Source organism: Canis lupus, chromosome 24 (assembly GCF_003254725.2).
Source record: "Canis lupus dingo isolate Sandy chromosome 24, ASM325472v2, whole genome shotgun sequence".
NCBI classification, from domain to species: domain Eukaryota; kingdom Metazoa; phylum Chordata; class Mammalia; order Carnivora; family Canidae; genus Canis; species Canis lupus.
In genome coordinates this window covers 192706-215707 of record NC_064266.1, presented here as the reverse complement: position 1 = coordinate 215707, position 23002 = coordinate 192706, and the positions used below count along the sequence as shown (strand labels likewise).

The 23002-nt window shown below is 42.5% G+C and overlaps 1 protein-coding gene and 1 long non-coding RNA gene across 4 annotated transcripts in view; one reads left to right on the top strand and one right to left on the bottom strand.

Annotated features, from left to right (window-relative positions):
• Positions 1-1375: 1375 nt before the first annotated feature.
• CST8 (cystatin 8) lies at positions 1376-10417 on the top strand. 3 transcript variants are annotated; one of them, XM_025469081.3, is made up of 4 exons: positions 1376-1530; positions 1829-2176; positions 5839-5952; positions 9957-10100. In XM_025469081.3, exons 2-4 carry the CDS (start codon positions 1946-1948, stop codon positions 10083-10085), a joined length of 474 nt encoding a protein of 157 aa, XP_025324866.1. In that variant the 5' UTR covers positions 1376-1530; positions 1829-1945; the 3' UTR covers positions 10086-10100. The 3 variants fall into 3 exon arrangements, with proteins under 3 accessions (XP_025324866.1, XP_025324865.1, XP_025324867.1); XM_025469080.3 differs by having other exon boundaries at positions 1380-1643; XM_025469082.3 differs by lacking the exon at positions 9957-10100 and adding an exon at positions 10223-10417 and having other exon boundaries at positions 1383-1643.
• The window catches only part of LOC125753504 (uncharacterized), an 18271-nt gene continuing 5087 nt past the window's right edge, over positions 9819-23002 (bottom strand). The window contains exons 3-4 of the long non-coding RNA XR_007405503.1: positions 22687-22786; positions 9819-10917 (exon numbers count right to left, since the gene is read on the bottom strand). This is a non-coding gene — a long non-coding RNA (uncharacterized LOC125753504). The remainder of the gene's footprint in view (positions 10918-22686; positions 22787-23002) is intronic.

Below are 23002 nucleotides of genomic sequence, written 5' to 3'. Positions count from 1 at the left end.
GCTATTAGAGATATGGTTGAAGATATGAGTGCGCACAAAGTGTGATCAAAATGCCTTTGCATTTTTTAATAAATATATTTATTTGTGAAGAATAGAATAATATTTAGTGTTTTGCCTCTTGACTCACATGTGCATGGATACACAGAGGCACAAATACAATACACTGGTTCCCAGACCTGGCTGTGTACTGGAAGCCTGGAATGGCTTCCTCATCATTGGACTTTCTTCCAACATTGATTTTATTTCTTTTAATTTTTTTTAATTTCTTTTAATTTTTTAAAAAAGATTCTATTCATTTATTCATGAGAGACACAGAAGAAAGAGAGAGGCAAAGACACAGGCAGAGGGAGAAGCAGGCTCCATGCAGGGAGCCTGACAGGGGACTCGATCCGGGGTCTCCAGGATCTCACCATGGGTAAAAGGCGGTGCTAAACTGCTGAGCCACCCGGGCTGCCCCCAACATTGATTTTATTAGTGGGAGTGGCCTAGGTACTTCTTTTTTTTAAAATTGAAGTTCAATTTGCCAACATATAGTATAACCCAGTGCTTCATCCCATCAAGTGTCCTCCTCAGTGCCCATCACCCAGTTACCCCAACCCCCCAGCCCACCTTCCCTTCTGCAACCCTTTGTTTCCCAGAGTTAGGAGTGGCTTAAAACTTGGCTTAAAACTCCCCAAGTGCCTTTAAAATGTAGCAAAATCTGAAAATCGTTAATACATTATTAGTACACAATTAACAATTGGGCAATATATAATAAATTTAATTTGGGTAAAGCTTTTGCATCAATTTTCCATCTAGTCTTTTACTATACAGAAATACCTGTGTAATTTCACAAAGATATTGGAAAAATATTATCTACTACACTACTGTTTGTAATAGCTATAAATGACAAGCAAACAAAACATCCCTCAAAATACAATATGGTGTTTCACAATGCAATGTTTTACAACCTGCCAGGCAGATTTATGCCTGCATATTGTTTCCTATACATTGCCACATGTTATGGTCAAGAGTCCATCAGTCTTCTGGCCCTAGAACCAATGCCCATCTATCTGCCCCTTTGGGAACTTGCTTGACATCAACTTGGAATTTTCACAGAGAAGTAGAATCTCTGAGAGTTCAGGAGATGCATGTGCCCCCTCCCACTAAGGCACAAGCTTGGGCAACAGGTTGGCTGGGTGACCCTTACCCTGGCAGGACAGCAGAGGGAAATGCTATCGGCCCAAACAGAAGGGGTACAGAGGCCAAACATTTAGGAAACTGGGTCACTGCACAGGTGGGCAAGAGACCTCTGGGCAGCCCTCACAGTTTGCCTGCTGTGTGTGAGCTGACTATAAGCTGTGTCACAGTGGCTGGATTACATCACAAAGTATGCTCTCCTTGCAGGGGCATGGACAGAGAGCAGAGGTCAGGAGTGAAGGAGGCCCCTTACCAGGGCTTAGGCACAAACTGAGAGCTGGAGACCCAGGAGAATCACGGGTTAGGGTGTGGGCCACAGTAAGCTGCATAAGAGGTGGAGGCAGCCAGCAGGTACCTCAGGTTGGAGAGTCCCCAGGGAGCCAGAGCCAAGAAAACTTGGGGCAGCACCATTTCAGAGTCACATCTTATAGGCCTGAAGGGCAGAGATAGGAGTGGATAGTGAGGTATGTGGGGTAGGTGCTGGCATACCTGGGTCTAAGTGTTCTTCCTGGAACTTCACATGGTGAGGGAGGAGATGGAGGGTGGAAGGCTGGTAGCAGGACTCTTTAATTGGCTTCTTGCAGGTTGACTTCTTTAGAGACAGGGGTAGTCCTAAGGAGTGAACCTAATGGCTCTTTCTTGAATCCAGCTGGGCTGATGTTATTGTAAGATCTTTGGACCTGAAGTGGCCACAGATATCCCACCCCACCTGCAGCTCCAGCCTGGGAGGACAAGGAGAATTACTTGTGTCCCAGACCGAGGGACCATGACTAGGTCCTGGGGGTCCTGCTTGCTTCTGTTCACCATTTTCGGGGCCCTGGTGGCCAGCACAGACCTAAACAAGAATAAAGCAAAGGTGTTGAGGGAATTAAAAGTAATCAATGCCTCAAATGCCAACGTGAAGCAGTGCCTGTGGTTTGCCATGCAAGAATACAACAAAGAGAGTGAGGATAAGTACCTCTTCCAAGTGGTCAAGACAATACAAGTCCAGATGCAGGTAAAGGTGTTCTCTCTCACTATGCATGTGTGCATATGGTGGCACAGATTGAAGCTGGACTGAAAGAGTGGGCATGGGAGAAAAACAATGATATACAAAAGACCCATTATGTGAGTGCTTAAGGACCTACACACTTGCATGTCACTATGACATCACTGCACTTTCTATATATTCTTGCACTGTTGTTCTAAGTTCTTTATGTGTATTAACTTGTTTAAACTCCAAACTGTAAATCTAACGTTCATGATTTGTATTTTCTATAATTGGGAGATAAATTGAGTGTCATGAATATTTTGCAATAATGCTGCCATGGGCAACATTTCAATCTAGCCACATAATGTGGATTGTGGGGCTGAAAATCCACATAATGTGGATTGTGGGGTTGAAAAGAGACATGTTGCTATTTAATGTGTAGGTAATAAAGTCCCTACTCCTAGCCTATAATTCTTTGACTCCAACATTTATTTAGTGGAAGTGAAGACATTCTGATTTTATGTTCATAAAAATGTATCCCTTCTCACAAGCCCAAGCATGGCCCAATGCTAGGAAGCATTGCTTAGTTGGATTCCATTGAGGATAATGCTCTCTGAAGCTTGCAACACGTGTCCCTGCCTGTCATGGTCGAGAAAAAGCCCCCAGAGCTGGAATTCAGCTGACTGTACCATCCTCAGTTGGCGGGTTGGTAGTGTGGCTTATAATTCCACAATGAAACTTGGAATGAATTGTAAAGATACTCAGCAGAGAGGTCATTTTTAGCAGGATTTACTTCAGTTTTTATTTTCTCCATATAGTGTTCCATTTGAAGGAGCTGAGCCAATGCACATGTCGGCACTTATGACCTTGTCCCTTTGGAACCTTATGAGCCATCAGTCCATATTTCCAGTATATCGTGCTGATGGCACTCTGTTTATGACTGGGCATACTGTTCAATCCACCTGGGGAACTCCTACAGCACTTTGAAATAGGGGAATGGATTCCAGCTCTTGTACCTTCCCCCAACCCCTTTGTAGTTGTCATTCTTTGGTACCCAAGTAGCACCATACTCAGCAAGTTTCTCCCAAGCAGCTTCTATGCAGGCTGCTGCAGATGAGGCAGTGAGATGGACAGAAATAATCACATTTCTAGGGAGCCAGCAGTCTTATCAGAAAGAAATAGTGCCAAACCCAGAATGAGAACTGGGGATTCTAGCCTGCTGGCATGGTACCTAGGGGCCCAGAGGTCAGGAAAGTCTTCTTCGGACAGGCTCTCACCTGAGGAGCTTGTATATGTCCTACTGCACTGGTCTCACTGGCACCAATTAAATGAGGATCTCTAGATGGGACCTAGGTCTCAGTAGGTGTTAAAGCTTTCTAGGTGATCCCAATATGAGTCAAGAGTAAGAACCACCTCTCTAGGGAGTAATGTTGGTGGCTAAACCTGAAGGCAGACTAGGAGGTGATGGATGCTGGTGGGAAGTATTTTTGTTTAGGTTTCCCACATCAGATCCTAGTGCTAGTAGTTTACTTGGGAGGCCATCCCAGTAAGCACCAGGGGGCTGGAAGAGAAGGGAGACAGGGCAGGGCAGTGAGTTACTGTGCAGGTGACCACTATGGGCCTCCCTGGAGCCTCAGGAAAAGGGTACATAGCCTTCCTCAGAGTTTAGCCACACTGCAAGAGGGAAGCTCAGTTGCTTACCCATCAACTCCCATCCATTGTTGGCTAAGAGCTGCTCTTGGCTCCTGCTGGTCAGGAAGCCCCAGGCAGGGACAGCCAGGAAGTGGCAGTGTGTTTGGGAAGAGCAAAGGACATGAGTATCACTCACAGCATCTCCTGGAAAAGATGATGGGAGGGCTGCATGGGGTTGGGAAGAGCAACTGGGTATAGCAAGCTGCCACTGGGAAGAAGCATGGCCCATTTGGCAACTCAAAGGAGGCTGTGTGACTAGCTTGAGAGGTGCTCATGGATCAGATCATGAAGGGCCTTGAAGATTGTGGGCAAAACTTTTTCTTTTTCTTTTTTAAAGATTTTATTTATTAATAAGAGAGAGAGACAGAGAGAGAGAGAGAGAGAGAGAGAGAGTGGTAGAGACAGAAGCAGGCTCCATGTAGGGAGCCTGACGTGGGACTCCATCCTGGGTCTCTAGGGTCAGACCCTGGGCTGAAGGCAGCACTAAACTGCTGAGCCACTCGGGCTGCCCCAAAACTTTCTATTCTATGTTAGGAATACTGAGAAGCAAAAAAAAAAAAAAAAAAAGGAATACTGAGAAGCCAGATAAACATTAGGTCAGGGAGTTCTTGGGATCCACGTAATTGGATTGGGGTTTTAAAACTGTCATTCTGGTTATTTTTAGAAAGGATTGTGAGGGTTCCATGAAGGTGTCCATGGAACCAATGGCCTTGGCTCCGCTCAGTTCAGGTTTGTGTTTCCCTGGAAATGACACATAGTAGCCCTTTTCTGCCATGTGGAAGGGGTGGATCATGGTGCTTTGGGATGCGAGTTTAGTGCTGGGCACCTCTGTTGGAACTCCAGGTCTTGCCTGCTAGATGGATGGTCACTTAGTTCCTCTGCCCTATTTCCCTACTAAAAACAATGGGAGTGATGGCCTCACAGCAGAGGGTTGCTGTGTGGGTTAAGTTATTGTGTGCCAAGCCCCAGGAACAGTGTCAGGCAAAGAGCAAGCACTCAGTAAGCATTAGCAAGTATTAGGACTGATGCAAAGTCCTGTGGCTGTCTGGGTTTGCCTCTATGGAATTTTTCAGGTTCCCAACTTAACTCTCAAACCCAAGGCCAGCTCTGCCAATCCCTTCTTAATGTCAACCAGCTTCTCCCCATGGCAAGTCAGAGTCACCTTGTTAATTCCTTAGAATGTAGCTAAAATATAATCCAATCTTATTAAAGCCTTGAAGATAGCAATGAGGAAAGATACTCCTTTTGTCTCCTGCTGTAATCTATTAAAACCAGATGAAAGCTCATTTAAATGGACATCATGAGTAGCCTTAAGTACACTCAGCCATTCATGAGTTCAGGACTACTAAAGCCTTGCTGTAGACCTACTGCTAAACACTCAACAGAGAACAGCAAGACAAATTTTAGCCAGCATGGCCCCTTTAAGAACTGCTTGCTAAGTTGGTGGGGGAAGCCCTCCAAAGCAGGAGATTTCACCAGATAACAGACTCTGAGGTGTAGAGAGAGTGGGAAAGGAATAAGGAAGGAGCATCCATTGTGGACACAGGGCCTGTCCTCACTTCTGACCCATGTGAACCTATAACATCTCCAGCCCAGGGGAGCCAATGGTTCTGGTGACCTCATCCTTCCCTCTGATCCTTTTTTTCCCCTCTGATCTTTTATGGAGCATGCAGAATGCTCTGGACTTTGGGGAAAAAAAATGGAAATACAAAGTCTCACCTTCACTGGAGCCTCACACTGGAAAGGAGAATTTTCCCTGAGTATACAGCTCCAGGTAGTAGTTTCCAGGGTCTTACTATTATCAGTATACAGAGAGAACCAGGTAGGATGTTGTAGGTCTTCCTCTAAAGATATTTTGGAGAGAGGGGATAGGGAGTAGGTGGTAGGGAGAGAGGATGAAGGGGTGAGTGTTTTTTAGGGGTTTTTTTTTTGGCTAAAACTTTAAAAAAGTAAAATAAAAGTGTTTTGAATAAAATTGTACCATTGCTAATTGACAGGTCACAGATCATTTGGAATACTTTATTGATGTTGAAATTGCCCGCAGCAATTGCAGAAAGTTTTCAAACAGTAGTGAAAACTGTGTCATTCAAGAGAGCTCTAAACTGGAAAAGGTAGGTGACCAATATTCTGTGATGGTCTTGGCTACTCTGAACCTCAAAAAGAACATGAGGTGCCTGTATCCTCCTCTGAAGTTTTGATCACTCCCAAAGATTTGCCCCAGAAATGGGCTTTTAGAGCAGAAGGTAGAAAACAATGGAATGCATTGAACCCCTCTGAGTCTTTCCCCACCCCTCATCCTAGGGACAGAATGCTTTCAGGATCACTCTCATCAACTCTGGCCTCTTGGTGCAGGAAAACTTGACAACACATATGTCTGTTCTCTCGGATCCAAATAAACAACCCAGCCATTCCTGGCACCAGAGTTGCTCATCCTTGTGAAGACACAAACAGAAACTTATCCATCCACTCAGCAACTCATCCAAACTTACCACCAGGTGGTATTTTGGGTGCTGAGATTAAGCAGTGACTAGGCCAGAGGGTATTTCCATCCCCCAGAATTATAGTTGATTTTTGCCAGGCTTGGCCATGATTTCCAGGAAGGTCATGGAAGATCCCAAATGTCCCCCACCAAAGGGCTGACCTGGCCCAGGGACTTTTAGCCTCAAGCCTGTATTTCTGGTCTCAGAGGTGGGGAGAAGCCCAGATTCATTGAAGTGTTTAATCTGAGGTGAAGGCTTTCTGCAGGTTTACCTGAGAGGTGTGTCTTTGCTTTTTTTTACACCAGTGGTTCTTTATGTGAGCAAGCATCAGAATTACCTGGAAGCCTTGATAAACCCAGATGGCCAGATCCTACCTGCACAGCTTTGGATTCAGTAGATCTGGAGTAGGATCCAAAAATTTGCATTCTTAACAAGTTCCTAGCTATTGCTGCTGCTCTCGCTGCTGGCTGTAGGATCATACTTCAAGAACCACTGCTTCATGTAGCCATGGCACAGGAAATTGTGAGGGCCAATTAACAAAGTGCACTTCTATTATGTTTCACTAAAACTGCCTCTGTATGCTCAAACTTTACAAATCTGATTGTGTCTAGTTAATAGCAGATATGCCTCAGGACAGACATTTAAGCAGAGAGCATGTCTTCATGCTATATGGCTTTTATGTTACTTTTGTTTATCTTTTACTGTTAGTAGAAGTATGGTTGGTTCACATTTGTATTTTCTACTGGGCCCACTGGGATTATAGAAAAGTTGTTACTTTTTACCTGTCTGTAGAAAAGCTTAAAGAGAATTGAGAATTGTCCTCAAGGAGCTCACATATTGCATCTAAGGTTTCCATGGACCATCCCAAATTTTAAGGTGCATGTTTTAAATTACACACTTATCAATAATGAAAACTGCTTTGCTTTTTCTTTTGAAATCTGTAGAATAAAGCTGAAAAGTAATAATGCTGGACAATGTTTCTTATTCTCAGCTTTGACGACAGTGTTTTCAATACATATAACCAATTATTAAACATTATATCAAGTGCTGATTTCTGGGATTCCTCCAATTCCTTTTCCCAAGAGTTATTTTTTTAATTAAGAACATTTCTCCTACCAATTATTCTTTCAGCATCTACCAAGGATACTTGAATAAGTGTTCTGCTTTGACTCATTAGTGAAATAAAGTAAGACATTCACTAACATTGTGTCATTCTTACGTATCTGGAATATGGTCTGTTTTTTGAGGGGGATTTTACTGCTTGGATTGCTGGCTAGGTAGTTCTCATCCACAATGACTGATGGCAAGCTGCTCAAAGTGGCAACAAGTACACAGTTAACCAATGTACAAGATGTATCACCATCTTTTACATCTTTGAGACAACTGCACGCAGATATGGCATGGGACTTTCCTGACTCCTTTGACCCAGATAGCAATGTTGAGCCTGGTGTCAACATGCACATCCATCTCTTTCATGTTCTCCCTGAGTGCCCTCAGGGAACACTTCTTGAAGGCTCCTCCACAGATGTGCTGTGAACATAGATGGTGTATTCTCTGGTACCTCACTAATGGCAGAATAGCCCCTTCTCTTTCCAGTTTTCCTTGTGGGAGCCATTGTGTTGAGCCCAGCGTAGGAAGGAGGAGCACAATGGATTATGTCTGCCCTTGTCTTTTAGAATATGGTGAAATCCAATATGCCACTTTTTAAATTTAGGAATTTTTATTTTATTTACATTAAACACTCTTAAACTTCCCTAATTTTATGAATCAGAGGTACCTTGCTGGCTTAGTCGGTGGAACATATAACTTGATCTCAAGGTTGTGGATTCAAGCCCTGTGTTGGGTGTAGAGATTACTTAAAAATAAAATCTTAAGAAAAAAAGAATCATTTGGATCATGTGGTGAAACCACACACACACACACACACACATTCCATGGCCTCATCCCAGACCTACCGCATGTGAATTTCCAGGTGCAGACACCCTACACTTTTCAGATCACTAGGAATGTCTCTGAAACATTGCCATAGGGACAGAAATTATTTAATGTGCCACCGCCTTTAACTTGCTAGTGTTTTTTTTTTTTTTTTTTTTTTGAGGATTTTTGTTTCAGGTAAGTTTAATTTATTTTTTTAATAAATTTATTTTTTATTGGTGTTCAATTTGCCAACATACAGAATAACACCCAGTGCTCATCCTGTCAAGTGCCCCCCTCAGTGCCCACCACCCAGTCACCCCACCCCCCACCCTCCTCCCCTTTCACCACCCCTAGTTCGTTTCCCAGAGTTAGGAGTCTTTTTTTGTGTATATATCCCATCAAGTGCTCCCTCAGTTGTATTTTGGTTTCAGGATTTTTCTAGTCTGGTACAATGAGAATGAAGACTTCCCATCTTTTTTGTGTGTCCTCTGGATCAGTTGAGAGACCACAGGAGCTTTGGGTTCCCAAGGTTTGGTGTAATTTGCCTATAAAACCATCTTGACTTGGTGTTTTTTTATGTGGGTTTCTGGGAGAAAGAGGCCTACATATTCCTCTTTTGTGTGTATCCAATACTAAGCAGAGACCAGGCTTCTTTTTCTCTGACTCCTAATAGCTCCTGGGAGTACCTCAATGTTAACAATTATTTAAGATGCTTTTTGTTGTTTTGGCAGGACTGCTATCAATGTATAATCTGCCTATCTAGCTACCTATCTATCTAACAATCCATCCATCCACCTATCACACACACAGAATATTTCATTTGCCATTTCAATAGTATTTTGAAATGGATGGGGACACAAGGCAGGAAACCACAAATGTTGGAGAGGATGCGGAGAAAAGGGAACCCTCTTACACTGTTGGTGGGAATGTGAAACGGTGCAGCCACTCTGGAAAACTGTGTGGAGGTTCCTCAAAGAGTTAAAAATAGACCTGCCCTATGACCCAGCAATTGCACTGTTGGGGATTTACCCAAAGATGCACATGCAATGAAACGTCGGGATGCCTGCACCCTGATGTTTCTAGCAGCAATGTCCACAATAGCCAAACTGTGGAAGGAGCCTCGGTGTGCATCGAAAGATGAATGGATAAAGAAGATGTGGTTTATGTATACAATGGAATATTCCTCAGCCATTAGAAACGACAAATACCCACCATTTGCTTCAAGGTGGATGGAACTGGAGGGTATTATGCTGAGTGAAATAAGTCAATAGGAGAAGGACAAACAGTGTATGTTCTCATTCATTTGGGGATTATAAATAATAGTGAAAGGGAATATAAGGGAAGGGAGAAGAAATGTGTGGGAAATATCAGAAATGGAGACAGAACATAAAGACTCCTAACTCTGGGAAATGAACTAGGGGTGGTGGAAGGGGAGGAGGGCGGGTGGTGGGGGTGACTGGGTGATGGGCACTGAGGGGGGCACTTGATGGGATGAGCACTGGGTGTTATTCTGTATGATGGCAAATTGAACACCAATAAAAAATAAATTTATTATTTTAAAAAATGAAATGGAGAGAAGGACTCTTTGAAATAAAAGATGGTAGAACCCTAGAACCCACTGAATTGCTCTTGCTATTAGAACAAAAGGCATTATTTAATTATTAAGATAACATACATAAGCTTATATATGACATAGAATTCCTTTATTTACATTGTAGAAAACATCAAAGAGAATTACTAATAAAATCAAGTTTACATCTGATCTCCCAGCAAAGCATGGTGATTGTCTTTGTTCTTATGGGAATAGACACCCCTCCAGGTATATGCTGATGGCTTTAAAGGTCTAGTAGATTCCTAGGAGCACTCACTGATGGATGATGACTCATCCTCCAGCATATTCCTAAACTGATACCTAGCAACAGGACATTTTTTTCTCTCTATTTTCTGGGATTACTGATTTTGTTGTGGTTGTGGTCTTTTTCAGAAAGTAATATGCAGTTTTTTGGTCGGAGCACTCCCCTGGAATGGTGAATTCATCATGATGAAGAAGCAGTGTGTGGATGCTTAGGGGGTTCTGGAGTACTCCCCCTCCCCATCATCGCCACCTTTCTCTGTGAAGAGATAAATGGCTCATGCTGGTGTTACCAATGTGGTTTCCCCATGCATGCCTCTCTGCTTATTTTGTTTCCTGGTTTCTTATTAGGTGGTGGTAAGAGATGAATATGTCCAATTTTTTTTTTTGGCCTCAAGTGGAAGCCCCTTTGACTTTGTCTAGCTTGGTGACCCACTACCAGGGAATCAGTTAGTCTCTGAGTACAAACGATGGAGGTGAGGTCTGATTCCATTCCCTACTGCAAATCTGAGGAGGGATTCCTTTATGATTGGGTTTAACAACCCCTTCCAGAGGTCTGGAGCCAATGGGTGCTGCCTCAACAGATTCCCTATGGAAGCCTCCTTTTTGGCCTGAGGCGTCTTCCTCCTGAGGGAGGATAGAAGCTGGTAAGAGTGTAAGTGTAGAGGGGCCACCACCTCCATCTCTATGCTCTACATGGGGGCCTCCCTGGAAGGTGGGCTCTGGCAGAGGTCTGGAAATAGGACCCAGGATTCAGAGAAGGGACTGTGCCACTTACTCTTCCCCAGTGCCACGTTCTTCACTTCTTGCTCTCCTCTGGGTTTATGCTAAGAAAAAAATTTACCAGAAACTTGGAATAAGACACAGAGAAGTCAACATGTGTTGACTTGCCATTTTGGATATTGTTCAATGAGTCTAATGAGGATTATTGAGTCATCCAGGGTATATACCTCTGTTTGATGTTCTTTTCATTATTGATTAAAAGCCAGACTCTGAAGTCAAATGTTTACTTGTGGGTCTTTTTGTCCTTGAGAGGTGCAAATGATTAGTATCTAATCAAAAAGGTTATTCTGGAGGTATGGTTTTATTGCTTTCTGGAAAATAAGCCAATTTTGTAACTTACCTAGGAATTCCCTCTTGACATTCTATATTTGCAAGTGGACCAGATTTGTAACCTTCCGAAACTTATCCTTTGATGCTTCCATGTGGACCCCCCCCCAAAGTTCTCCACACATCAGACACCAGGTATGTCCGGTGGTATCCAGGACCTGCTGCCCTCCTTTCTTGAATCCCATCCCTCACCAGGTTGACTCAGGGAGATTCTGAGATGGACTTTCTAACACACTTGTCACCAGTTGTGGAGGGAAGAGGAGGTCAAGACCACAAGTGATAAATAAAAATATCAGTGAGTCAAAAACTGTCCTTGATGGATGGAAACACTGGCCCCTTTTTCAGTGGATTGAAGGCTGTCAAAAACACCCACGAGTCAGCTGGGAGTCCAGAGAAAGTGGCACCAAGAATGCCATACTTGGCCCCTTGCCAGGAGAAGATAAGGGCTTAAACTGACAACTGCCACCCACTGCCAGATGATGACTTTTTGGTTATGAATTTATGATGCCAAGAGACAATAAGAAGAGCAATCTGCTGTAGGAGCAGTAGACTTTCCTGTATTCTGGTTCTAAACTCTTCAGAGTTTTTTTTTAAACATCTGCATCCTAAAATACAGAGACTTTCTAAGTGAACAGCAAGGAACATTGACTGTAGGTCCTATTGACCTGAAGAGCCAGCTTTCTGCCTGGCTAGCCAGATTCCTGGGGATTTGTCAACTGCATTAAGGCTGCAGGAAGACCACACAGGAGCAGCTGATAAAATACCAAGTATGACAAATACTCAGGGAATAGTTCCCTGTGCCAGAGGTAAGGTAACAAAAATCTCACAGCCTCATAAAAGCCATGTATGACTATGAAATTAGCCCTTAACTTTGGTTTTGAATAAAACCACACAAGTAAATCTCCGAAAGCTGTCTGACAGCCAGCAGGACATTTCTAGAAAAATGGTCCAGGGTGAAGATTTGACCAGAGTACATACATTGAACTTCACCATCACACAGGCCATTACAATTTTAAAAACAGAATTAAAGAAAACAAAGGATGGAATAGGTATATTCTAAGAAACTACTCAGTGTCATTGCTATCATTTTCATGAGGGAGAATTTACCAACCCAGAGTAAGGCTCCCATTAAAAAAAGAACACATTGTTTTCTTAAAAGGAAGAATAAAAAAGATAAATTAGCTTTTGTGGGGGGTTGGGGGGATGACTACAAAACCCAGTTTTCTTTACACAGTGTGTGTGTGTGTATTTTGGAGTTAGATTTATCAACATATAGTTTAACACCCAAGGCTCATCCTGTTAAGTGCTCCCCTCAGTGCCAATCACCCAGTCAACCCAGCCCCCAGACACCTCCCCTTTCCCTACCCTTTGTTTGTTTCCCAGAGTTAGGAGTCCTTCATGTTCTGTCACCATCTCTGATATTTCCCACTCATTGTGTCTCCTTTCCCCTATAATCCCTTACACTATTTTGTATATTCCCCATATGAGTGAAACCATATAATAATTGTCCTTATCTGATTGACTTATTTCACTCAGCATAATATCCTCCAGTTCTATCAATGTTGAAGCAAATGGTGGGTATTTGTCATTTAAAAAAATTTTTTTTAATTTATGATAGTCACAGAGAGAGAGAGAGAGAGAGAGAGAGAGAGGCAGAGACATAGGCAGAGGGAGAAGCAGGCTCCATGCACCGGGAGCCTGATGGGGGATTTGATCCCGGGTCTCCAGGATCGCGCCCTTGGCCAAAGGCAGGCGCTAAACCACTGCGCCACCCAGGGATCCCCGTATTTGTCATTTCTAATGGCTGAGTAATATTCCATTGTGTACATAAACCACATCTTCTTTATCCATTCATCTGTCGATGGACACCGAGGCTCCTTCCACACGTTGGCTATTGTGGACATTGCTGCTATAAACATTGAGGTACAGGCATCTCGGCTTTTCACTACATCTGTAACTTTGGGGTAAGTCCCCAGCAGTGTAATTCCTGGGTCGTAGGGCAGGTCTATTTTTAACTCTTTGAGGAACCTCCACACAGTTTTCCAGAGTGGCTGTACCAGTTCACATTCCCACCAAAAGTGCAAAAGGGCTCCCCTTCTACACATCCTCTCCAACACTTGTTGTTTCCTCTCTTGTTAATTTGCCCCATTCTCACTGAGGTCAGGTGGTATCTCATTGTGGTTTTGACTTGTATTTCCCTGATGGCCAGTGATGCAGAGCATTTTCTCATGCTTGTTGGCCATGTCAATGTCTTCCTCTGTGAGATTTCTGTTCATGTCTTTTGCCCATTTCAGGATTGGATTGTTTGTTTCTTTGCTGTTGAGTTTCATAAGTTCTTTAAAGATCTTGGATACTAGCCCTTTATCTGATATATCATTTGCAAATATCTTCTCCCATTCTTTAGGGTGTCTTTTAGTTTTGTTGACTATTTCTTTTGTTGTGCAGAAGCTTTTTATCTTGATGAAGTGCCAATAGTTCATTTTTGCTTTTGTTTCCCAGGCCTTCATAGATGTATATTGCAAGAAGTTACTGATGTCACATTCAAAAAGTGTGTTGCCTGTGTTCTCCTCTAGGGTTTTGATGGATTCTTGTCTCGCATTTAGATCTTTCACCCATTTTGAGTGTATCTTTGTGTATGGTGTAAGAGAATGGTCTAGTTTCATTCTGCTGCATGTGGCTGTCCAATTTTCCTAGCACCATTTATTGAAGAGACTGCCTTTTTTCCTGCTTTGTCTAGTATTAGTTGACCATGGGGTTGTGGGCCCATTTCTGGGTTCCCTATTCTGTTCATTAATCTATGTGTGTGTGTGTTTCTGCAAGTACCACACTGTCTTGATGATCACAGCTTTGTAGTACAACTTGAAATCTGGCATTGTGTTGCCCCTGGCTCTGGTTTTCTTTTTCAAAATTCCCCTGGCTATTTGAGGTCTTTTCTGATTCCACACAAGTCTTAAGATGATTTGTTCCAACTCTCTGAAGAAAGTCCATGGTATCTTTATAGATATTGCATTGAATGTGTAAATTGCCCTGGTTAGCATAGACATTTCCACAATAATCATGCTTCCAATCCATGAGCATGTAATGTTTTTCCATCTCTTTGTGTCTTCCTCAATGTCCTTCAGAAGTGTTCTATAGTTTGTAGGGTATAAATACTTTACCTCTTTGATTAGGTTTATTCCTAGGTATCTTATGCTTTTGGGTGCAATTGTAAATGGGATTGACTCCTTAATTTCTCTTTCTTCAGTCTCATTGTTAGTGAATAGAAATGCCACTGGTTTCTGAGCATTGATTTTGTATCAACAGAGTGGAGTCTTTTGGGTTTTCTATGTGTACAGTATCATGTCATCTACAAAGAGGAGGAGTTTGACTTCCTCTTTGCCAATTTGAATGTCTTTTATTTCTTTTTGTTGCCTGATTGCTGAAGCTAGGACTTCTAGTACTATGTTGAATAACAGTGGTGAGAGTGGATATCCCTGTTGTGTTCCTGATCTAGGGGAAGGGCTCTCAGTGTTTCCCCAGTGAGAATGATATTTGCTGTGGGCTTTTCATAGATGGCTTTTAAGATGCTGAAGAATGTTCCCTCCATCCCTACACTCTGAAGAGTTTTCATCAGGAATGCTGTATTTTGGCAATTTGTTTCTCTATATCTATTGAAAGGATCGTATGGTTCTTGGTTTTTATCTTGTTGATATGATCTATCACATTGATTGTTTTACGAGTGTTGAACAAACCTTGCATCCTGGGGATAAATCCCACTTGGTCATGGTTAAAAATCTTCTTATGTACTGTTGGATCCTGTTGGCTAGTATCTTGTTGAAAATTTTTGCATCTGTGTTCATCAGGGATATTGGTCTATAATTCTCCTCTTTGGTGGGGTCTTTGTCTGGTTTTGGAATTAAGGTGATGCTGGCCTCCTAGAAGGTGTTTGGAAGTACCCCATCCCTTTCTATCTTTTGGAACAGCTTTATTAGAATAGATATTGTTTTTTCTTTAAACGTTTGATAGAATTCCCCTGGGAAGCCATCTTGCCCTGCACTTTTGTGTCTTGGGAGGTGTCTGATGACTGTATGAATTCCCTCCTGGTTATTGGCTTGTTTAGGTTTTCTATTTCTTCCTGTTCCAGTTTTGGTAATTTGTGGTTTTCCAGAAATGTGTCCATTCTATTAGATTGCCTAATTTGTTGGCATATAGCTGCCCATAATACGTTTTTAAAATTGTTTGTATTTCCTTGGTTTGGTTGTGCTTTCTCCTCTTTCATTCATCATTTTATTAATTTGAGTCTTTTCCCTTTCCTTTTAATAAGGTTGGCTAATGGTTTATTTATCTTATTAATTCTTTCAAAGAAACCACTCCTGGTTTTGTTGATCTGTTCTACAGTTCTGGTCTGTATTTCATTGAGTTCTACTCAAATTTTTCTTATCTCTCTTCTTCTGTTTGGTGTAGGCTTTGCTTGCTGTTCTTTCTCCAGTACCATTAGGTGTCAGGTTAGCTAGTGTATTTGAGTTTTTTACAATTTTTTGAGGGAGGTTTGTATTGTGATGTATTTCTCTCTTAACTGCTTTTCTGGGTATCCGAAAGATGTTGAACAACTGTATTTGCATTTTCATTAGTTTCCATGACTCTTTTAATTCTTCTCTAATTTCATGGTTGACTGACTCATCTTTTAGCAGGATGCTTTGTAACCTACACGTGATTGAGTTTCTTCCAATTTTCTTGTTGTGATTGAGTGCTAGTTTCAAAACATTGTGGTCTGAAAATATGCAGGTGACAATCTCAATCTTTTGGTATCAGTTGAGATCTGATTTGTGACCCAGTATGTCCTCTATTCTGCAGAAAGTTCCATGTGCACTTTACAAGAATGTGTATTCAGTTGCATTCTGAAGGAAAGTTTTGTATATATTGTGAAATCCATATGGTCCAGTATATCAATCAAGGCTCTTGTTTTTTTTTTTTACAAATTTATTTTTATTGGTGTTCAATTTGCCAACATATAGAATAACACCCAGTGCTCATCCCATCAAGTGCCCACCTCAGTGCTCATCAGCCAGTGACCCCCACCCGCCGCCCACCTCCCCTTCCACCACCCCTAGTTCGTTTCCCAGAGTTAGGAGTCTTCCATATTCTGTATCCCTTTTTCATATTTCCTACCCATTTCTTCTCCCTTCCCTTCTATTCCCTTTCACTATTATTTATATTCCCCAAATGAATGACAACATACACTGTTTGTCCTTCTCCGATTGACTTATTTCATTCAGCACAATGCCTTCCAGTTCCATCCACATTGAAGCAAATGGTTGGCATTCATCATTTCTAATGGCTCAGTAATATTCCTTTGTATACATAAATCACATCTTCTTTTTTTAATAAATTAATTTTTTATTGGGGTTCAATTTACCAACATACAGAATAATACCCAGTGCTCATCCCATCAAGTGTCCCCCTCAGTGCCCATCACCCACTCACCCCCACCCCCCGCCCTCCTCCCCTTCCACCACCCCTAGTTCGTTTCCCAGAGTTAGGAGTCTTTATGATATGTCTCCCTTTCTGATATTTCCCACACATTTCTTCTCCCTTCCCTTATATTCCCTTTCACTATTATTTATATTCCCCAAATGAATGAGAACATACAGTTTGTCCTTCTCCGGTTGACTTACTTCACTCAGCATAATACCCACCAGTTCCATCCACCTTGAAGCAAATGGTGGGTATTTGTCGTTTCTAATGGCTGAGGAATATTCCATTGTATACATAAACCACATCTTCTTTATCCTATCATCTTTCGATGGACACCGAGGATCCTTCCTCAGTTTGGCTATTTGGACATTGCTGCTAGAAACATCGGGGTGCAGGTCCCTGGCGTTTCATTGCATCTGAATCTTTGGGGTAAATCCCTAACAGTGCAATTGCTGGGTCGTAGGGCAGGTCTATTTTTAACTCTTTGAGGAACCTCCACACAGTTTTCCAGAGTGGCTGCACCGGTTCACATTCCCACCAACAGTGTAAGAGGGTTCCCTTTTCTCTGCATCCTCTCCAACATGTGTGGTTTCCTGCCTTGTTGATTTTCCCCATTCTCACTGATGTGAGGTGGTATCTCATCGTGGTTTTGTTTTTTTTTTAAATTTTTATTTATTTATGATAGTCACACAGAGAGAGAGAGAGAGAGAGAGGAAGAGACATAGGCAGAGGGAGAAGCAGGCTCCATGCACCGGGAGCCCGACGTGGGACTCGATCCCGGGTCTCCAGGATCGCGCCCTGGGCCAAAGGCAGGCGCTAAACCGCTGCGCCACCCAGGGATCCCCTCATCATGGTTTTGATTTGTATTTCCCTGATGGCAAGTGATGCAGAGCATTTCTCATGTGCATGTTGGCCATGTCTATGTCTTCCTCTGTGAGATTTCTCTTCATGTCTTTTGCCCATTTCATGATTGGATTGTTTGTTTCTTTGGTGTTGAGTTTAATAAGTTCTTTATAGATTTTGGAAACTAGCCCTTTATCTGATACGTCATTTGCAAATATCTTCTCCCATTCTGTAGGTTGTCTTTGAGTTTTGTTGACTGTATCCTTTGCTGTGCAAAAGCTTCTTACCTTGATGAAGTCCCAATAGTTCATTTTTGCTTTTGTTTCTTTTGCCTTTGTGGATGTATCTTGCAAGAAGTTACGGTGGCCAAGTTCAAAAAGGGTGTTGCCTGTGTTCTCCTCTAGGATTTTGATGGACACTTGTCTCACATTTAGATCTTTCATCCATTTTGAGTTGCTCTTTGTGTATGGTGCAAGACAGTGGTCTAGTTTCATTCTTCTGTATGTGGATGTCCAATTTTCCCAGCACCATTTATTGAAGAGACCGTCTTTCTTCCAGTGGATAGTCTTTCCTCCTTTATCGAATATTAGTTGACCATAAAGTTCAGGGTCCACTTCTGGGTTCTCTATTCTGTTCCATTGATCTATGTATCTGTTTTTGTGCCAGTACCACACTGTCTTGATGACCACAGCTTTGTAGTACAACCTGAAATCTGGCATTGTGATGCCCCCAGATATGGTTTTCTTTTTTAAAATTCCCCTGGCTATTCGGGGTCTTTTCTGCTTCCACACAAATCTTAAAATAATTTGTTCTAACGCTCTGAAGAAAGTCCATGGTATTTTGATAGGGACTGCATTAAACGTGTAAATTGCCCTGGGTAACATTGACATTTTCACAATATTAATTCTGCCAATCCATGAGCATGGAATATTTTTCCATCACTATGTGTCTTCCTCAATTTCTTTCAGAAGTATTCTATAGTTTTTAGGGTATAGATCCATTACGTATTTGGTGAGGTTTATTCCTAGGTATCTTATGCTTTTGGGTGCAATTGTAAATGGGATTGACTCCTTAATTTCTCTTTCTTCAGTCTCATTGTTAGTGTATAGAAATGCCATTGATTTCTAGGCATTGATTTTGTATCCTGCCAGGCTACCAAATAACTGTATGAGTTCTAGCCATATTGGGGTGGAGACTTTTGCATTTTCTATGTAGAGTATCATGTCATCGGCGAAGAGGGAGAGTTTGCCTTCTCTTTGCCAATTTGAATGCCTTTAATGTCTTTTTGTTGTCTGATTGCTGAGGCTAGGACTTCCAGTACTATGTTGAATAGCAGTGGTGAGAGTGGACATCCCTGTCTTGTTCCTGATCTTAGGGGAAAGGCTCCCAGTGCTTCCCCATTGACAATGATATTTGCTGTGGGCTTTTCGTAGATGGCTTTTAAGATGTTGAGGAATGTTCCCTCTATCCTTATGCTCTGAAGTGTTTTGATCAGGAATGGATGCTGTATTTTGTCAAATGCTTTCTCTGCATCTAATGAGAGGATCATATGGTTCTTGGTTTTTCTCTTGCTGATATGATGAATCACATTGATTGTTTTACGAGTGTTGAACCAGCCTTGTGTCCCGGGGATAAATCCTACTTGGGCATGGTGAATACTTTTCTTAATGTACTGTTAGATCCTATTAGCTAGTATCTTGAGAATTTTTGCATCCATGTTCGTCAGGGATATTGGTCTTAATTCTCCTTTTTGGTGGGGTCTTTGTCTGGTTTTGGAATTAAGGTGATGCTGGCCTCATAGAATGAATTTGGAAGTACTCCATCTCTTTCTATCTTTCCAAACAGCTTTTGTAGAGTAGGTATGATTTCTTCTTTAAACGTTTGATAGAATTCCCGTGGGAAGCCATCTGGCCCTGGACTCTTGTGTCTTGGGATGTTTTTGATGACTGCTTCAATTTCCTCCCTGGTTATTGGCCTATTCAGGTTTTCTATTTCTTCCTGTTCCAGTTTTGGTAGTTTGTGGCTTTCCAGGAATGCATCCATTTCTTTTAGATTGCCTAATTTATTGGCATATACATGTTCATAATATGTTTTTAAAATCGTCTGTATTTCCTTGGTGTTGGTAGTGATCTCTCCTTTCTCATTCACGATTTTATTAGTTTGAGTCTTCTCTCTCTTCTTTTTAATAAGGTTGGCTAATGGTTTATTTATCTTATTAATTCTTTCAAAGAACCAACTCCTGGTTCTGTTGATCTGTTCCACCGTTCTGGTCTCGATTTCGTTGAGTTCTGCTGTATCTTAATTAGCTCTCTTCTTCTGCTGGGTGTAGGATCTATCTGCTGTTTTTTCTCTAGCTCCTTTATGTGTAAGGTTAGCTTTTGTATTTGAGTTCTTTCCAGCGTTTGAATGGATGCTTCTATTGTGATGTATTTCCCGCTTAGGACTGCTTTTGCTGCATCCCAAAGATTTTGAACCGGTTGTATCTTCATTCTCATTAGTTTCCATGAATCTTTTTAATTCTTCCTTAATTTCCTGGTTGACCCTTTCATCTTTTAGCAGGATGGTCCTTAACCTGCACGTGTTTGAGGTCCTTCCAAACTTCTTATTGTGATTTAGTTCTAATTTCAAGGCATTATCGTCTGAGAGTATGCAGGGGACGATCCCAGTCTTTTGCTATCAGTTCAGACCCGATTTGCAACCCAGTATGTGGTCTATTCTGGAGAAAGTTCCATGTGCATTTGAGAAGAATGTGTATTCAGTTGAGTTTGGATGTAAAGTTCTGTAGATATCTGTGAAATCCATCTGGTCCAGTGTATCATTTAAAGCTCTCGTTTCTTTGGAGATGTTGTGTTTAGTAGACCTATTGAGGGTAGAAAGAGCTAGATTGAAGACACCAAGTATAAGTGTATTATTATCTAAGTATTTCTTCACTTTGGTTTTTAATTGGTTTAAATATTGGCAGCTCCCACATTCGGGACATATATATTGAGGATTGTTAAGTCCTCTTGTTGGATAGATCCTTTAAGTATGATATAGTGTCCCTCTTCATCTCTCACTACGGTCTTCGGCGTAAATTTTAGTTTATCTGATATAAGGATGGCTACCCCTGCTTTCTTTTGAGGACCATTTGAATGGTAAATGGTTCTCCAACCTTTTATTTTCAGGCTGTAGGTGTCCTTCTGTCTAAAATGAGTCTCTTGTAGACAGCAAATAGATGGGTCCTGCTTTTTTATCCAGTCTGAAGCCCTGAGCCTTTTGATGGGGTCATTAAGCCCGTTCACGTTCAGAGTTACTATTGAAAGATATGAGTTTAGTGTCATCATGTTATCTATTCAGTCCTTTTTTTTGTGGATTGTTCCACTGAACTTCTTCTTAAAGGGGAATTTTAAGAGTCCCCCTTAAAATTTCTTGCAGAACTGGTTTGGAGGTCACATATTCTTTCAGTTCCTGCCTGTCTTGGAAGCTCTTTATATTTCCTTCTATTTTGAATGAGAGCCTTGATGGATAAAGTATTCTTGGTTGCATGTTCTTCTCATTTCGGACCCTGAATACATCCTGCCAGCCCTTTCTGGCCTGCCAGGTCTCTGTGGAGAGGTCTGCTGTTACCCTAATATTCTTCCCCATAAAAGTCAGGGATTTCTTGTCTCTTGCTGCTTTAAAGATCTTCTCTTTACTTTGGAATTTGCAAGCTTCACTATTAAATGTCGAGGTTTTGAACGGTTTTTATTGATTTTAGGGGGGCGGATCTCTCTATTTCCTGGATCTGCATGCCTGTTTCCCTTCCCAGATTAGGAAAGTTTCAGCTATAATTTGTTCAAATACATATTCTGGCCCTCTGGCCCTTTTTGGCGCCCTCGGGAACCCCAATTAAACATAGGTTTTTCTTCCTCAGGCTGTTGTTTATTTCCCTTAATCTGTCTTCATGGTCTTTTAATTGTCTGTGTCTTTTTTCCTCAGTTTCCCTCTTTGCCATCAACTTGTCTTCTATGTCACTCACTCATTCTTCCACCTCATTAACCCTTGTCGTTAGGTCTTGTAGTTTGGATCGCATCTCATTCAATTGATTTTTAATTTCGCCCTGACTGGATATAAATTCTGCAGTCATGAAGTCTCTTCAGTCCAAAGCTTTTTTCTAGAGCCACCAGTAGCTGTATAATAGTGCTTCTGAATTGGCTTTCTGACATTGAATTGTAATCCAGAATTTGTAGCTCTGTGGGAGAGAGGACTGTTTGTGAATCTTTCTTTTGAGGTGTGGTTTTCCTTCTAGTCATTTTGCTCAGTGCAGAGTGGCGAAAAAACAAGTTGTATTGGGAAGAAGAAAAAGAGAGAGAGAAGGAAAGAAAAGAGAAAAAGAAAGAAGAAAAAAGGAAGAAAAAAAGGAAAAAAGAGAAGAAAAAGAGAAAGAAAAAGAAAGGTAAAAAAAGGGGTGGGTGAAGCAAACAGAAATCAAAAAGAAAAAAACCATGGCGGAGTATCTTCTGATTCTGTATACTTTAAGTCCCTTGACTTCCCCTGGAACTTGTCCCTCTAGCTGGTCTTCTGGGGGAGGGGCCTGCTGTGCTGATTTTCAGGTGTGAGCACTTGGGGGAGCTGCTGTGCCCCTGCCTGGTGCAAGGCTCAGTGGGGGTTGTTTACCCCGTGAGTCCCCAGGAGGAACAGCCGCAGTGGCGTGGCTGCTGCTCTGCTCAGCTCGGGGCAGGAGCGTCCTCGCTGTCCTGTGTCCTCCCGGCCTCTGCCTGTCCCTGGGGGAGCGCCGGATCCTGGGCTGTGTCCCCCGGGGCCCTGGGCTCCAGGGCCTGCACTGCTGGAATCGCGCTCCTGGGGCCGCGCAGCCCCCTCCAGGCGGAGCCACCGCCTGAGCCACCCGAGCTGTGTCTGGGGTCCCGCGCTGCAGCCCTTTAGGGAGCTCGGCGGGGGGTGTGGCGGCTCTCCCTGGGGTGCGGGTCCTCAGTTGGTGCCCCCGGGAGCCTGAGGGCATCCCTGCTCCCCCCCCCCGCCCGGCCCCGGGATCCTGCCTGAACTCCCTGCCAGCGCCTTTCCCCCGGGAAGGTTGGTGCAGCTCCTGCTCCTCGGGGACGGGGCTCTCCTGTCCTGGGGACACTCGCCCCAGCCTCAGCCCGGCTCCTCGCGGGGCCCCTCCCCCTTGGAGGCCTTTTGTTTCTTTATTTCTTTTCCCCCCGTCTTCCTACCTTGATAGAAGCACGAACTCTTCTCACTGTAGCGTTTCAGCTGTTCTCTCTTTAAATCTCAGGCCGAATTTGTAGATTTTCAGGATGATTTGAAGGTTATCTAGGTAATTTGGTGGAGACAGGTGACTTGGGGACCCTACTCTTCCACCATCTTGCCCCGCCTCACCAAGGTCTTGTTTTACTGCTGATCTTGTGGTTGAAAAATCTGTCATTTGCAATAAGTGCTATGTTGAAGTCTCCTACTATTAGTGTATTTTTATATATCTTTACTTTGGTTATTAATTGAATGATATACTTGGCACCTTCTATATTAGGG

Excerpts from the sequence above, each read along its gene's own strand:
- CST8 (XM_025469081.3), top strand. The coding sequence starts at position 1,946 with ATGACTAGGTCCTGGGGGTCCTGCTTGCTTCTGTTCACCATTTTCGGG. Across the intron at positions 2,177-5,838 it reads CAATACAAGTCCAGATGCAG|GTCACAGATCATTTGGAATA; the intron begins GTAAAGGTGTTC and ends GCTAATTGACAG. Across the intron at positions 5,953-9,956 it reads AGAGCTCTAAACTGGAAAAG|AAAACATCAAAGAGAATTAC; the intron begins GTAGGTGACCAA and ends TTTACATTGTAG.